Raw genomic sequence first — 17,821 nt, forward strand, 5'->3', positions numbered from 1 at the left:
AACACACCACATAGCTTCCAACTCCAAGACTAGAGTGGAGTTGATCCACTGACCTGCTGAGAGACTCTGAGCACAGGGCTCTGTGTATTAAAAGTCATTCCCTCTCCTCAGTGTCCCAGTCTGGGACTGTGTCCTGCTGCAGCAATGCTACAGAAAGAAGCAGAGGCACAAAGCTATTCAACACAGCTAATAATAAATCTGAAAAAACAAAACAAAACAAACAAAAAAATAGCATGCCCAAGAATAGGAAAATGGTACCATTATCTCTAAGAAACTAGTTAAAATGAGATGTATAAATACAAAGAAAAACATGAAACTGTCGGGGTTTTTTTGTTTTGTTTTGTTTTGTGCTAGTATTGGGATTTGAACTTGGGGCCTCATGCTTGTTATGCAGGTGCTCTACCACTTGAGCCATACTCCAACTCTTTTCATTCTCTACTTAAAAAAAACTTGTAGTGGCCCACACCTCTAATACCAATACCAGGGAGCTCGAGGCTAGCTTGAGATGCAAAGGAAGACCTGGCCTCAAAAAAAACCCTTTTATATAATAAGTAGTAAGATGAAAGTGACTGTCTGAGAGTGAAGAAGCTTGGACCTGCACTCATGTGGAAGGCGGGATTCATTCTTCCATAGATAAATAGCCTTAAAACTTTAATATCCCTGTCCTAATGGACTAGGAAGTAGGCTGGGATGGATCTCAGTAGTACAGCATTTGCCCAACATGCATGAGAGCCTGGGTTTGACCCCCCAGAACCACAAAGTAAAACAAACAAAACTCTGTAGCATGAACCAAAAACTTCCTGGGGACTAGGTAAGGACACAGGGTAGTGTGGGTGGAGGCCCAGAATCCTTTCTTTGACTGTCACCATCTTGTATAAAGATTTCAAGGTGTATGCCTGAGGGGTGGGAGGACAAAGATGGTATTAAGCCAAATTTTTTATTCAGGATGGAGAGATTTAAGGGAAAAAAGGGACAATTAAAATATACATTTACTTCACCCACTCACTCCACTCCACAATTCTCTCTCTCTCTCTCTCTCTCTCTCTCTCTCTCTCTCTCTCTCTCTCTGCTAAATAGTTTTCTGTGCCTATGTGAGCACTGCTATGCCTATTTGAGCATTCTGAACTCATCAAACCATCATGAGGTTGAGAAAAAAGTACTAAAGTACAACTGGAGCCACCCCAAATCCAGGCATTCTTGTCATTCCCTGGGAAGTGTTACAAAGTTAAATCACAAAATGTGGGGGATGGAGGACTCCCTCAAGGATACACAAAAAGCCACTGGCAGGGCAGGGACTAGAACCTGCTGTCCCCATCCCCAGGCCAGGGCAGTGAGGCAGGCCCAGAATGCATCTGGACACTCCTCAGGGCCCAAGGAGGAGAGAAGAAGGCGCTCCACCTGGCCTGCAGATGAACTCCTTCCCGCCCCCAACACTCTCTTTTGAAATTTTCCAAAAATGGGAGAATTAAAAGAATGGACCAGTGAACACTCACCAATAAACCATTGCTAGCTCTTACAGTAATGTTTCATATTTGCTTTGTCACATATCAACCCATCCCTCTGTTACCCATTGATCTGAAATAGTTTTAAATTAAATTTTAACTTTTAGAAACCAGCCTCCATGGAAATTTCAGCCTCGACATATATCAGGAACTTGGTCTGTCATGAGGGTTTATGATAGATACCCTTGCTAGCCTGTTTTGCCCTGCTCCCTGTCAGTGCGCATGTAACCAAGGGACCTCGGCTGAGACTGAGCAACCTGAATAGCTGACCCTAGCTGCTCAGTGTCCCAGCCCACAGTTGGCCTGACAAGGACTTCCCAGACAGCAGCTTTGACCCTTTCTAAACACGGTCCTCCAAGATCTCCTGTGTTTCAAGAAAGTCAGAGCTGCTGCTCCTCAGGCCTGGAGGGGACCTGCCCTTGCTTTGCCAGCCACAGACACCTCAAAGAGGACAACACCCAGGAAAGCTGCCCCAGCCTTGCCCACAGCATCCTCCCCTCCCCCACCCCCATCTGCTGTTCTCCCTGTGGAAGCTCAATTCACAAGGGAAGTTTAAGTCACGAAATGCCAGTGGGTCTCATCCCAGCTGCAGAAGGAAGAACAGAGGGGACACAGAGCCCCACCCCCGCACCCCTGATTTCAGACTGATGGTGAAGAAGGCCACAGGGCATTGGCCTAACCAACTCCATTTTGCTGCACTCTGCCTCTACTTTTCCTTCTTTAATTTTTTCCTCTTAAGTCTCTCTCTCCTGAAGCCACCTTGGATTCCAGGAAGGACAGGATTGATGGATAAACATCTTTATGACAAGGAAAGGGACTGAAACTACCCCTAAGGAACAGCAGAGGCTCACAGGACAGACCAACCCCAAAATGAGGACAACTACCCTGGAGTAAGAGTCATCATCTCATGGGAACCAGATTGCTCCCCTCAAGTGATGACAACTTCTTTGGGATGACCCCTCCCACCAACCAGAACTGTGATAACGACAGATCACAGGCCTGGCCAAGGTGACCTGCTCCTTCAGCTATATGTGCTCCACACCTCCTTCTCTCCCTATTCTTGAAAACCTTGGACTTTTTGTAAACTCCTTGAAGAGGATCTTGGGGTCACTGAACCTCTTTATCTGTCTTCCTAACGCCAGCACATTGGAGTAAATCTTTTTTCTTTGCTGTCCACCTTGAGAGTTCTCCTTGATTTGTGTATTGGGACTGTGGCAGAACCCAGTCCATTTTGGGACTCTGGGACTTTTCTCCCTAAAAGTCTAGTTACTGTGTGTCCAGAAGCTCCCAGTCACTCAGCCCTCTTGTATACACAAGTGCTGAAAGATGAAGCTGGAGACCCCTCCTACCCTGGCCCATCCCTCTCTCCCCCATGCTGGCCTCTGCCCCCCACCCCGTGTGAGCTTTAGTGTGGCCTCCTCCACCTTCTCTCTAAAATACCCAGGTCTCTCATACAGTTAAGCTTTTCCCTCCTCAGTTTGTTCACCAGGAAAATCCTTCTCCCTGTGAAGAATCCTGAGGCAGAATCCAGAAGAAACTCCCAGGGCCCATGAGCTCAGCAGTTTGTCCCCTGCAGCCCTGGCAGCTCTGTCTGCGGTGGCTGTTCACGGGTCTCTCCCAGCCGCGCAGAGAGGGAGCGCCATGCCCAGAAGGGCCAGCCGCAGAGGGTGCCATGCCAACACTCGCAGCAATTGCACAAAGCCGTGAGAAGCCGAGTGTAGAGGCCCCGACAGAGGTGATGCGGGTGTCTGAGGGGTCAGCTGAGGCCACGGGTGCCACCAAGGGAGCCCGGGTGCGGGGAGTGAGAGCAGGTACAAAGCTGAGGTTCAGATTCTGAACCCCACGCTCAGGTCTCAGTGTTTCCTTCGGCAGATTAAGCTCAAATGGTGACGGCCTCAGTTTCCTCCTCTGCAGACTAGGGTTAGAAACGCCTGCCTTGGATGGCTGGGAGGTTCGGCTCTGGGAAATCTTGGGGTGTGCAGAAAAAACCGCTATTAATAAGAATCATCACTTATTGTCCCTCACCCGCGTATCTCCATCACCTCTCTCTGTCGGTGCAAGCAAGAAGCAGTCACTCCGCAGAGACCTCCACAATCCACACAGCTTGCTCCCTCGCCATCGCGGAGGAGCCTGCAGTGTCCACCAGGGGGCAGCACGGGCCCGTCATCGCCTTTCCCCGAGGGCGAGCTGCCGGGTCCTGGGCGAGGGTCCCCGGCCCCGCCCGCCGTGTTCCCTGGGGTCCGGACGCTGCCCCTCCCCCACCCTGGGTTGGGGCCCTCGGGCCCGGGGCGGGGGCGGGGGTCTCAGGAACTCCCTGCACCCCACCCTGGAGCTCAGATGTCCACACGCACTCCCACCCTCGGGGTCCGCCCCTTCCCGGGCGCGATGGCAGCTGCCTGTTCCCCAGGCGACCGTCAACACGAGCAGGAGCAGGGCTCCAATGCTGTCCCCAGCCTGGAAGGCTTCTATCTCCCACGGCCACTCTGAGCTCACGGTCCAGGGGCGACAGTGAAAAGGACCCTTGAAAAGACTCTCTGGGGGTGCCCCGGAGAGGTCAGGCAGTCTCTCTCTCTCTCTCTCTCTCTCTCTCTCTCTCTCTCTCTCTCTCTCTCACACACACACACACACACACACACACTCTCTCTTGCATCATGGGGAGCCGCCCCACTCCTGGGCTCCAGAGAACCACATCGGCTGGGTACCGACTTCCCCCAACCAGGCCGCCAGCCTCAGTCTCCCCGGCTGTCCAGGGTGGCCCTATGGCGGGCAGGGCTGTTGCTGGCGACTGCCAGGCGCCAGGGACCCCGCGGGTGGCCCTTGGCGTGCAGCAGGACCAGCTGTGGCGCGAGCTCGTGGAGGCCGAGGGGCGCAGCCGGCGGCGCTGGTGAGTGTCCTGCGCCTGTCTCCCTGTGCCCAGAGCCACCTGACCTGGGGTCGTCTGAGAAGTTTCTGGAGGAGGGAGAAATTGGGTGGGAAGATGGTGATGCGAAGGAGAGGGAGCTTAGGGGAGGAGGGTCACACTTGAGCAGAAGGAGCAGGAAAGGAGAGGCTGGAGGGCGCAGAGAAGAGCCATCCCTGGGCTGGCGCTGAGGGACAGACTGGAGCAGTGGCCTTGGCTACCGTGGCACTGCCTGACTGGCCATAGCACAAGGAAAGGTTCATGCATTCACTCAGTGAAAGAAACCCTTGAGCCGCTCTGCAGGCCTGCAAGAGGAAGCCAGGCAGGCTTGGCGGTGGCCCTAGGGGGCCTCCATTCCCAGGCCTGGGAGGCCAGAAGGCCGGCAGAGAAGTGAGTGCCTCTCAGTTCAAAGTGCACTGGAGTTAAGGAGAGAGGGACTGGGCACAGAACAAGCAAGCACTCCCTTTTTATAAGTGCTCACAGAGGGCCTCACTGAGAAGGAAACAAGGAAGCAAAGACACAAATATGAGAAGGGGCCCAGAGTGAGCTTAGTGTGCTCAAGAGAAAAACCAAGAATGTCCACGTGGCTGAAACACAGGGATGGAGGAGAGCCAGCAGATAGGTGGCCAAGCCCTTGTGAAAGTCTGGAGGAAGCTTTTCCAAATGTGAGAATTCTCCAGGGGTTTTGGTGTGACTAGGTTTAGTTTAGTGGAACTCTAGAACTGCTCATCTTGCATAATGGACACCTGTGATTAGCAGTCCTTGGCAACCACCTTGTATTCTGTCCCTCCCTGAGTTTCTCTTTTTCCATACCTCATAAGAATGGAATCCTGCAGTCTTTGCCTTTCCACTTCTGGCTGACTTCACTTAGCATAACGGCCTCCAGGTTCATTCATGTTGTAGTATGTAGAATTCCCCCCTTTTTAAGGCTGAATAATATTCTCTTGCATAGCTATACCACATTTCTTATCCATTCATTCCTCAATGAATGTTCCACTTTCAGGCTGCCGTCAATCATTTGGCAATGAGCATGGGAGTGCAGCTATCTCTCAAGATCCTGATTTCAGTTCTTTCAGATACATAATTAGAAGTGGTGTTGAACTCTGGGTCGTACGGTAGCTCTATGTGACATGTTTTAGGAACCACCACAACTCTTTCCCACAATGGTGGCACCATTTTTGCAATCTCACCAACAGTATGCACGGGCTCCATCGTCTCCACCATCTTGCCAACACTCTTGGTTGTCTTCTGTTTTCTGTTTTTGATAATAGCTGTCGCCACAGGTATGAGGTGACATCGCATGGCTTTGATTTGCATTTCCCTGATGATGGGCGACATTGAACTCTTTCCATCTACTCTTGGCCATTTACCTATCTTCTCTGGAAAACTCTTAACTCATGTCCTCAGCCTATTTTTCAAATTGCGTTGTTTGGTTTTATGCTGTTAAGTAGTAGACATTTCTAGTATGTTTTGGAAATTGATCTCTTATCTTATATATCAGAGACATGCTGGCAAATATTTCCTCCCATCCCAAAGGTCGCCTTTGACTCTGTCAAACTGCTCCTTTGTTGAGCAATTTATTTTATTTATTTTTTTATCTTTTTTTATTATTGTGCTGAAGTACATTGTGACATTTACACAAGTTCTTACAATGTATCATAGCTGGATTCACCCCTTCCATCATTCTCCTTTATATCCCCTCCCACAATTCCTGGAATAGTTTCAACAGGACTCATTTTTCCATTTTCATAAGTGAGTACACAATATTTCCACCAGTTTTTTTTTTTGTTGTTGTTTTTTTTTTAGTTTAATGCAATCCCATCTGTATATTTTTTGCTTTTTGTTACCGGTGCATTGATGATAGCACATCCATGAAATCATTTGCCAATGACAAACTATTTTTTGGGAGGAGGGTTATTTTTGTTTTGTTTTGTTTTGTTTGTGGCACTGGGGTTTGAACTCAGGACTTTGTGCTTGCAAAGCAAGCACTCTACCACTTTAGCCACATTTCCAGTCCATTGTGCTCTGATTATTTCAGAGATGGTGTCTCACAAACTATTTGCCCAGGCTGGCCTCCAACCACAGTCTTCCTGACCTCAGCCTCCCAAGAAGCTAGGATTACTGGCATGAGTCACTAGCATCCCTCACCTGTACTTTTGAGTTGATTTTTGTGTATGGTCTAGGAGGAGTGTCCAATGTCACTGTTTTGCATATGAAATGCTACTGCATAGCAAAGGAAATAAAAGGGTGGAAAGGCAGCCTGAAGAAGGCAGAAAGTGTTTGTGAACTGAGTAGATGTGGGAGGAGAGGTGAGGAAGGAGTGAAAGGTGACTCCAGCTTGGATAATTAAGCCTGAATACTAAGGGAGAAGAGCAGACAAGTGAAGACCTGCATTCTGGTGAGTTCTAAATACCTGGATCACATCCAAACGGAGCTGCCTGGAGGCAGCTTATGTGAGAGTCCAGAGCTGGATGCTGAAAACCCATGCAGATAGGAGTGGACTTGTGGTTCCGGGAGCTAAGAGAGGAACAGGGAATGACTGATAGTGGACACTGAGTTTCTTTTTAGGTGATGAAATGTTCTGGAAACAGACAGTGGTGACACAACTCCCTGAATCCACTAAAAACCATTCCAGGAGGGCGACTCCTAGTGTATGTGAGTTACATCTCAATTGTAAAAAGGAAAACGTGGGCGTTGATACAAGCGATGTGAGTGAGCACTGCGGATCCGAAGAGATAAGGACAGAGGACAGAACTGAACATTCACTAGCAGTGCAGAGAAGGTACTAGGAGTTTGAGAAACAAGACAAGAAGAGAGCCGGAGGGCAGGAGGCCTAAGAACCAGGAGGAAAGGGATTGGCAAAGCCAGGAAGGCCCAGGGGGGATAGCTGAGGTGATGCTGCCCTGCAGAAATTCAATCTGAGCCCTTTATGTAATTTTAATTGTCTACTAGCCACCTTAAAAATGTAACAAGTTCATTTGAGTAATAGATTTTATTCCATCCTATATATCCAATTTTATCATGTCTACAAAAGGTCAATATAAAAGGTTATTGAAGAGATGTTTTACATTCTTCTTTGTACCAAGTCTTTGAAACCCAAGTGTATTGTGCACTTAGAGTGTCTCCATTAGGACTAGTCACTCTTCAGGTGTTCAAGAAGTCAACTTATCTCATTTTATGTTTAGGGACCTGAGAGCCCACAGATACAGCAGAACAAGCATGAGGACTCAGGCTTCTTTCCTGTCCCTCACTGGATGTCACGTAGTCATAGCACAACTCTGAGTGAGGTCCCTTCCTTGTGTCACCGCAAACCCAAATGACTGAAACACAGCTCCCTAAGGACAGCAGAGAAAGCAATAAGGATGGGGACGTGAAAGACATTTTTGGAAGATAGAAAGAGATGAGGGAGACGAAATAGAAACATGGTATTATCGTGTACACTTGGGGTTTTCAACCAGGTCCTTGGCCCCAAGGCAGACCAGAGAAACCAGATTTCTTTTTCCCAAGGCAGGTCATAGAAACACTTCCCTTCTCCTGACCTTCCTTCTTGGAGTTGGTCATTCCTTTGTCAGAGCAGGTTAGAGGCCCTCCTCATTCCAGAGGAACCCTGCCCCCTGCCCTGGGGAGGAACGTCTGCCAGCATCAGATCACGCCATTTGTCCATCCATGTTTCAACACGGTATCTGTGCTTCAATCAAGTCATGTGAAGCAGTTCTGTAAAACCCCAACAGGGCAGGGATGAGAGACTTCCCAATACCTGGACACATGGAGGTGTTAATGACACTGGTGCAGTCTGTGATCAGGAGACTCACAAATTCTTTGTGTCCTCGGGAAGAATCCATGGCAGGACACATGGGTATAAATGGAGTTTATTTAAAAATTAGGGAAGGGAAACACAAAAGGGAGCATGGTGGGGCCCAGGTGGAATCTGGAGGCAGAGAGAGTGTGTTCTGCCTTTCAGGTGCTTTTAAAACCTACACTAACCTATGGGAAGGGGAGAACCCGGTGATTCCCATCCAGTAATCAATGAGTGGGGCGGGGCCTGGGTGTTCCCAGCCAGGTGAGGGCGGTTCCTGAGCCAAAGCAGGGTTAATCAGAGTTGTAATCTTTTTCTGAATCCCAAATTTTCCCTAGTTGTAGCCTCAAAGATTCCAGGAGAGTGGCGTGTCCTATGCATCTCTTCCTCTGTATCCTTGTAATGTCCTGTAAACACAGTTTCCCTGAGTTCTGGGGACCATTCAAACAAATTAACCAAGCACAAGGAGGGAGTGTGGCAACCCCAATTTGGAGCTGGCTGGTCAGAAACACAAGACAACCTATGACTGGTAACTGGCACCTAAAGCTAGGGGAGGGACAGTCTTGGGACTGAGCCTCAGCCGGTGACATCTGATCTTATCTCCATCAGAAGTCAATGGGTTAGAGGACACACAGCTGTGCCTGCTGCTGCACAATTGTCTGCTTGACATGTGGAGACAAACCCCACACATCTGGTGCTAGATGTCTTCTACATTGGTTGTGCTATGAGAGCAGAGGAAAAACACCAAGATTTTATTGTTTTTCCAACACAATCTGAAAATAGGAGGCATGGGTCAAAGTCTGTTTATAGAACATATTTGAAAAAGAACCAAACAGAACTTCTAGAAATAAAAAAGTAAATAAAATTGAGAATGTAAAACACAACCAAAGTGAGAAATCATAGGAATTACTAACAACAACAACAAGAAAAAAAGAGAGAGACAGGACCAGGTGGTCCCAACCATCTTTAGTCAGAGCTCCCTGAGAAAATGTGAGACCCTTCCAGAAGCAAAGAAATGTGAATCCACAGATTCTGGGCACTGCGCTCCACACAAACAAAGACAGACCTGGGATCCCAAAGAGGGACAGAAAGCCAGGGTGGTGGTGAGGGAGGGATGGCTGTGGCTGGGCCAAGGACAGTAGGAGTGCCTCCGGCCTCCACAGGGGGAAAACATTGATTACTTGCTGCATTTGATAGTGAGAGGGCTTTAGAATTTGGTTGGAGCATTTGTCGAAAGTGGCCATGCATAGAATCTGAAGAAATTGAGAGAAGAAAGACTGAGTTGGCCAGGTGGCGGTGACTCACGCCTCTAAGCCTAGCTACTCAGGAGGCAGAGATCACAAGGATTAAGGTTCGAAAGCCAGCTGGGAGAAATAGCTTGTGAGAACTTATCTCGAAAATACCCTAGACAAAATAGGGCTGGTGAAGTGGTTCAAGTGCTAAAGCGTTTGCTTAGCAACAGTGAGGCCCTGAGTTCAAGTCTCAGTGCTACCAAAATAAAAAAGAAAGGTGTAGTTTATAAGAAAGGAGCTAGGACCGTAATTATACTCCTTAATTCATCAGTAAATAGTGTCTATATAACCATCGAGTGTAAGCAATATATATCAATCTGAAAAAGTTCTATAGTATATTTATTTTGGAAGAATGAGGGGAAGGGAGGCAGGTCAGCATGCTAACTCAATCTCTCTTATCATAGGAAGTCAACAGATAAATTTACATTCTTAAAAATCAAGCAGTGGTAATATAAGCATATTATTTCAAAACATGGCATCAAAAGGCCAGAAGAAAAAGACTGGAAACAGCCAGGCAATGGTGGCCATGCCTGTAATCCTAGCACTCAGGAGGCTGAAGCAGGAGGATTGCAAGTTCAAGGTCAGCCTAGGATACATAGTGAGACCCTATCTATCAAAAAGACTGGAAACAGTCTGACTCTGAGACATGGGCCTCAGGAGCTGTGAGGCTGGGTCAGAGAGGCTGTTTTTATTATAAGTCCTATACAGTCCTATCTGACTTCAAAAGACAGATTCCAAGAAAAACTAAGTGCCAAGCTTGCCATCCTCCTGTCCATCCTCCCGTCTCCCACCCATTCAGAAGCCTATGATGAGGACCTGAAAACTTCTTCTTCACAGAATACTTGAGGTTTCCTAATGTAGTTCCTAAAAAAGCACAGAGACCCATGGTGAGATTGCAGACACCAGTTTCCTTGGCAATGTAGTTACCAGCTCAGAGTCACAGTCATGGAAACGTTTGTCCATGTTACAGGATGCACCGTAAATCCTCTGTGACTCTCGGTATTTGTTTCAGTTACAAATTGTTTCAGTTCTTCCATGAGGTGATACACAGTGATCTGGACTTATTTACTTGACTCAGTCAAAGCCCATCTTGAAAATGTCTCAGAGGGAACTCACACTGTCTACGTGTTTTTCCTTTCCAGGACTGAGAACTGGGGTTTCCTGAAAGACTATGACCCGATGGTAAGGTGAAATGTGCTCCTGTCAAACTCACTTGCAGTGGAATATTTATTTATTCTTTGACTTATTCACCTAACATTTATGATAGAGGATCTATTCTGTGCTCGATGGTGGAATGAGGAATAAAACAGTCTTGTTTTAAGAAACTCAGGGTCTGGTGGGAAAGAAAATATTGATATAGAACATTTACAAAAATTTCCCTAGTGTTTGTTGATTTTATTAAAATGAGCCAAATGGAAACGACAGGCCTTTGCTGCTGAAATTCCCCCGCCCCGTTCAGGACATCAGCCATGTAGCAATGTGGGTGTGCCAAGCCCAGAAGGAGAATGAATTTGGAGCCGGGAGCTGGTGGCTCGCTCCTGTAATCCCAGCTACTCAGGAGACAGAGATCAGGAGGATCACAGTACGAAGCCAGCCCAGGCAAAGATTTCATGAGACCCTATCTCAAAAAAATAAATCACAGCCAGGCCCTGGTGGCTTACACCTATAATCCTAGCTATTTAGGAGGCAGAGATCAGGAGGATTGCAGGTCAAAGCCAGCCCAGGCAAATAGTTTGTGAGACCCTATCTCGAAAAAACCCATCACAGAAAAGGGCTGGTGGAGCGGCTCAAGTGGTAGAGTACCTGCCTAACAAGTGTGAGGTCTTGAGTTCAAACTCCAGTGCAGCAAAAAAAAAAAAAAATTCTGTAAACATTTCCTGTGTCTGATAGCTCCACCTCCAATCCATCCTCCACTTTGCCACCAGAATAATTTCCCTACACTGGCAAAACTGACCACATAACTCCCCTGGTTACAATTCTTCAGTAAGCCAGGCACAGTGGCTCATGCCGTAATCCCGACTACTTGGGAGGAGGAGATAAGGAGGATCACCATTAGAGGCCAGCCCTGGCAAAAAGTTTCAAGACTCCCATCTCAGCAAACAAGTTGGGTGTGATGGTGCATGCCTGTAATCCCAATTTACCTGGGAGGCATAGATAGGAGGATCTAGATCCCAGGCCAGCCCTGGACAAAAAAACAAGACTAATTAAAAAATAATTTAAGCAGAAAGTGCTGAGGGATGTGATTGAAATGATAGAGGGGCTGCCTAGCAAGCCTATGGCCCTAACTTCAAATCCTAGTATTGCCAATTAATTAGTTAATTAAATCGTTTAGTAAGTCAGACATTTTCTGACTTACAAAGCCTTGAGTGATCTAACTGCCCTTCCTCTTTGTTCACTGCAAATCAACCAACATGCTGTCTTTGATCTGTACCCTTGTTTATGCTCTGCCTCTGCCTAAGAGGCCCTTCCTACCTTGCCAGCCTGGTGGGCTCCTATTCACTCCTCAAGACCCACCTCAAGCTCCTCCTCTCCCAGGGAGCCTTCCTTTCTGGAGCAGGCTGACCACATGGCACCTTTCTGACTCACCAGCTGTGTAACCACTTTTGTTGTGGCATGGAATGTGATATGACAAGGACCCATTTTGCCAGGCTGTGGGCTCCTTAAGAGTGAGGACAGCGATGGCTTCATTGCTGTGCCATCCCCAGCCTGTGTGCCATCCCTGCACCCAGTGGGGAAACTAGCACTCAGTTCCTATTGGGTGGGTGAGGGAACAGACAAGTGAACCTAACTATGTATGAATGGTCAGAGAATCAACCTGGGAACGAGCGGGGCACAGAGTCAGCGGGGGTGACAGCGCACTGATGTGGCCTTTCAAGGCTGAGAAAGGTTTCCTGCTGTACTGTGGGCTTGTCACTGTACACCTGGAGACAAAATGTAGTTCACTGCACCTGAAATTCTGCCCTCAACTCTGGTCCTGGTTTCCGGCCTGTGAGTTTCTCCCTGCTCAGAGCTGTGTGTTTGCTGCCTGACTGTGGAAATCCACATCACACCCAAAGTGTGTGTGTGTGTGTTGTGGTGGGGAGGGTACTTCAGGATGGCCTTTCCCAGGGAGAGCCAGGACTGCATTATTTGACTGTGGTGTCACTTCTATTAGACACAGGGTGGCACAAATTTAACCTTACACAGGCAGGGATAGCAAAGAGTGTAGCAGATTGTTCTCCCCACACACACACATTTTTTTTTGAGTTAGGGATTTGAATTCAAGACATGCTCCCAGCTTTTTTTTTTTTTTTTTTTTTGCCTTAGGTTATTTTTTTAAAGTAGTATTGTTTTTGTCTTGCCCAGGCTAGCCTGGACCATGATTTTTTTTGCCTATGGCTTCCTGGGTAGCTGGAATCACACCACCACACCCAGCTTATTGGTTGAGATGGGGGTCTCACTGTTTTATCTGACTGGCGTTGAACCTTGATCCTCTTGATCTCCACTCTCAAGTGGCTAGGATTATAGGCTTGAGCCACCATGCTTGGATTTGTTAGATTATTCTTTTTTTGGGGGGGGGTACTGGGGTTTAAACTCAGGGCCTCATGCCTACTAGGCAGGTGCTTACCACCTGAGCTACTCTGCTGGCCCTTTCTTTTCTTGTGATGGGTTTTTAAAGATAGGGTCTCGTGAACTATTTGCCTAGGGCTGGCTTTGAACTGCATTCCTCCCGATGTCTGTCTCCTGATCAATGCAGATCAGGGTAAAAGCCAAGAGTTTTGGGGTTCACCAGGCTGAAGAAGGCAAGGCTGGCACGGGCTGCAGAGCGGTATTGCTCTAGGATGAAATCCCAACAGAGAGGCCATCTGCTCTCTGTCCTTTTCTGTCCTAAGGATCCTGATGGAAGGCAGGTCTCCCCTTTATCTATGAGGTGTGTGACCTTAGTTGTCCCCTCCCTCAGGGCAATAAGAAGGAGCCTGAGAAGCTGCTGGAGTATGTATCTTTCTTCTCGAACACAGTCCCCAACTCCACCAACCAGGTTGTGGGCAGCAGGGTGGACACCCCACTGGGGAGAGGCCTCATGCACATGGACTTCTTCTTCTCTGAAGGGGCTCGGAAGAAGAAGCTGGAGGAGGAGCTGCAGTCTGTGTAGGGTGAGAGGGCCCTGCTCTCCACAGGTGGGTGTGGGCCCCGTGGGCCGGGATCAGTGCTATGTGACCAAGGGCCACAGCTGAGCAGCTGGCAGCCATAGGAAACAAGACCGCATCTCCAGATGGGGGAGAGAAGCACACGGGTGTGAACAATGTTACAGGGTCAGGGTCAGAGCAGGACTGAGAGGAGGCAGCCATGCTCCTGACCATAATTCAGGGTTTCCTTTCATGTCCCTGAGGTGAAAGAGCTTGGGGTTATGTTGCCTGGGGCAGGTTTCATGAGTCTTCTTGTTCCCCTGTGTAGAAATGAGTCACAACCCCAGTATTGACCCTCGGGGTCCACATGTGGTTGGGGGGAGATGAGACTCCAGGGCATCGCCAGTTCCAGGGTTCTGGTTTCTGAGCATTCGGGGAGCATCACAGGTGGTTCTTTTCCAGAGCATGGTAGTCAGCTGCAATTATGCAGAGTAATCTTGGGCCCATTTCCTGCTCACAGATCTGCATGTCGTCATTGGCTGACCTTGGTAGCAAGTGCCATGCTGGGTCCAGGTCTTGCCTACCTGTGTCTTATCCTCGTGGACCTACAGCCTCCTGTGGCACAATCTTCTCATGGTCCATCACAGAATGCCAGAGCCTAGTTGCACCTTGGGAGCACACAGGAGGCTCCAGCATGCAGAATGTCAGAATGTCGTCTACACTTGCAGCTCACCTGTGTGGACAGGGACCCTCCTCTTAGCCGTGCCCTCTCCACCCCTGCTTCCTGAGCCATCTGCCTGCTACCTACCAGGCCAAAGGAGGGGCAGCTGCCCCCACCCTCTTGCCTCATTTGGACCAGAACAGGAATGACGGATGGACTGAGAGGGGTTCGGGCCTCAGGTGTGGAGGAGTGGCACCAGGCCTGCAGGTCACAGGTAGCAGAAGTGTAATAGAGAAACATAATTGTGACAACCCATGGGCATCTCAGAGCCCATGGGCAGGGCAGTGTCAGGGGCCCACAAGAGACTGGACTCAGGAGCTGAAGAGCTGTAGCAAAGTTTGGTAGGGTTCTGCTGTCCCCTCTGATCACTGCAGCTCTGCGCACCTCTGCCTCACGAGGTTCCCTGTGGCAGAACCAGTGTCTCTGCTTCCACGTGCTGAAGAATGACACCATCCACAGAAGCACGAAGTGAGTCAGAAAAGCAGGCAGTGGGCAAGAAATGATGAGGACTCGAGGCCCAGAACCAACCACAAAAAAAAAAAAAAAAAAAAGACAGAGAAAGAAATGATGGGAAAGTGTAAAAAGGACAGAAGAGCCAACATGAAGGGTTGCCCACTGACCAAATTTGGGACAACATGATCGCTGAAACAAAGGACAAAGAGCCCACACCTGGCTATACCTGTGACCATGGTCAGTGCTCACCAACTCCATTTAGTCACAGTAATAATAATAAAAAAGAATGCAAGAGTTCATCCTCACATATATACTGTAGTAGATACAATATATACACTATGTATTTGGGTTTTTGAGACTGTCTCACTACGTCGTAGCCCAGGCTGGTCTCCTACTAGCCATCCTCCTGCCTCAGCCTCCCAACAACTGGGATCGCTGTTGTGTTACCACACCTGCCACCAATAATTTGTAAAATTCCAAGTATAGAGGAAGAACTTTTTTCTACTGAAGAATATACAATAAATAATAACAGAAAATTGCCATTTTTATGCCTACCACAATAAGAACCGATTTAGGTAAGAATTAATAACTGACATGAAAACTGTTGGGTTAAAGATTCTTAGGCAACGGCGAATGCCAAAATCTAGAAGATACTGTCTTTGCCACCTTCTGACACTTAGCCAGGTGCCTCCTGGAGTGATGATCTGGGGACATGGGCAGCCTCACCTAGGAAGCCCTTTCCCCAATAAATAGGTAATACGGTAACCTGAGTTCCATCAGGAAAGCACTCTGGGCAAACCTGGACTTGCTGGCTTTGATTGTTCAAAAAATGTCAATGCACGACTGACTAAGGAAGGCTGAGGCAGTGTTCCAGATTGAAGACAAACAGGCCAAGATCCTTGACCTGTTCCGGGTCCAAGCACAAGCAGCTACCCAGGACACTTTGCAGATTAAGTATTGTGAGGTGGCAGGCTGTGTATGAGGTGATGGAAGTGTATCCGTGTTGCATTGTGATGGGATGATGACACTGTTTCGCAGAGGAGTGCTCTTGCTCTTAGGATCCTTGTTCTGCTGACAGACTTAGTAAAGTGCCAGGATGTCTGCAGCAAACTCACAATCACCATGGCGTAACAAAAGTTGCGTGGTGTGTAAGTAGAGACAGCTAAAATTATGTGAATAGAAACGTCAGCCAGCAACTAATCTAGATGAGTGTTCATTGTTATTCTTGATTGAAGAGAAGAGCCAGGGAGATAAGGAAACCAGTCCCCTGCAGGTATTCTTTGGTCAGCTTTGGGCAGTAACTGACTTTGTATTTAGTTCCGGGAGGAGCAGGGTCAGGCTTATAAACTGTGTCCACTGTAACCCAGTGGGTGGGAAGGACGCAGGGTTCTCCAATATGAAGGCACTGGAGAGACACCTGGTGGGTGTGTACTGTAGGGACTCCCATCCAGGCACACTCCAACCTCCTGAAGACAGAGGACCTTCAAGGGCCCGCTGTTTTAATGCAGTAATCTGGGCAGAAAAGCCACATGATATAGGGATGTCCCAGCCATGGTACAGGGTTGGGGGTAGGGGGCACTGGGACCCAAACACCTTTCTGCAGGGCCCAAGCCTGACTCCACCTGGGGCCAGTATCCCACCCCTTGCTTTAGGAGCAGAGGCAGTGCTCCTAAATCCCAAAAACATGTCCCTAGTTTGCACCTAAGTGTGTATGGGGCAGGGGGAGTGGAGAAACCACACATTCTGAGCACTGAGCTTTTCTCCATGCTTCTCAGTCATGGCTGGTTTTCCCCATTATAAAATGGAGAAACTGAGGTCCAGGAAAGTTAGTGTTTATCCAGGGAAATGCCAATGCTGAAGGATGGCTGACACCCTGTGCCACACTTTTACATCAGCATGTGCTTGTCTTCACCCACAGCAACCTGGGAGGGAGATGTGGGGTTACCTTTCCTACAGCACTGCCTCACCAGCCACCTCAGTAGCCGACAGCTCCAGGGAGCTCTGTCCTTGGCCAGGGTCACACTCCCTGGGTGGTTCTGGGACTGACACCTTTCCCAGGTCCCTAATGCTGCCAGCATCTCCCACCAGCAGGCTGGACCCTATGTGTGAGCAGCTCTCTTCTAGACTGGTTCTGGGGGCCTATCCTCCCTCGAATAAACTGATACAGGGAAAAGGAGAAAGGAGGGATCGGGGGAGCGCCATGGGGCAGGACCAGACACTTCCAACCAGAGCCACCTCCTTGCTTCAACAGATGTGTCAAATGACATACTGACAGTGAAACCCACGCACACAGGAGGCTCTCGACAGATTCTAGAAGTTTCTATAGTTGTCATTGCTGCTAATAAGATCCTCCTCCCCCTTCCCCTCCTTGCCTGTGTTTTCTGACTCATAACCTGACCCCAATACACATGAGATTTCCAGAGGCTACAAAATGCATCACCACCTTCCGTTTTTGCGCCTCAAGGGTCACGTCCAAGTTCCCTCTTATCAATAGTAGTCTACTTAACCCCTGAAGAAAAGCCTCTGAAGTTCAAGGGTGGGGGCGAGGAGGGGGTCCAGGTCTAGGGAGCAAGCCCCCCAGAGGGCTCCAGGAGTGAAGTCGTATGGCTCGAAATAAACCACCCAGGGCGGTGACGGGTCCTGGGGTTCTCCAGGCCTGTTCCCCCACCAGCAACACCGGGAGGATGCAGGATGCGCTCTAAGTTGAATTGTTCAGTGAAACGTTTCAGTCTCTGAAATGCTTATAGAAAAAAAAAAAAAAGATTGAGTGGGAAATCCCAATAGTCCTCCTGCGAGGGGGACCCTTTTGGCCCGCTGCCCACCCAACCAATGGGGAAGCTAGACTGGGCGTTTCTCCGTGGTGGGTGAAGGTGGAAAAGTGAATCAGCAGCCTGCAGAGCCCAGGGCAGGACTGAGCCACCGCCCCGGGGCGTGGGTACCAGGGGGCGGGGCTACTGGGGGCGGGGCGGTTCAGGGGGCGGGGCGATTCCGGGCGGAGCGAATGGGGACGCGGCGAACTGCCGCAGCGCAGATGGTGGGCGGTGTGAACGTA

General features: G+C 48.9%; 1 protein-coding gene across 1 annotated transcript; it reads left to right on the forward strand.

The window, feature by feature from the left end:
* Positions 1 to 3,629: 3,629 nt before the first annotated feature.
* On the forward strand, positions 3,630 to 14,249 carry Cimip5 (ciliary microtubule inner protein 5). Its single transcript, XM_020161441.2, has 4 exons — positions 3,630 to 4,386; positions 10,632 to 10,671; positions 13,430 to 13,646; positions 14,116 to 14,249. The coding sequence occupies exons 1-3, from the start codon at positions 4,154 to 4,156 to the stop codon at positions 13,619 to 13,621; spliced, it is 465 nt and encodes a 154-aa protein (XP_020017030.1). The 5' UTR covers positions 3,630 to 4,153; the 3' UTR covers positions 13,622 to 13,646; positions 14,116 to 14,249.
* Positions 14,250 to 17,821: the final 3,572 nt, after the last annotated feature.

Source organism: Castor canadensis, chromosome 12, assembly GCF_047511655.1.
Source record: "Castor canadensis chromosome 12, mCasCan1.hap1v2, whole genome shotgun sequence".
NCBI lineage: Eukaryota > Metazoa > Chordata > Mammalia > Rodentia > Castoridae > Castor > Castor canadensis.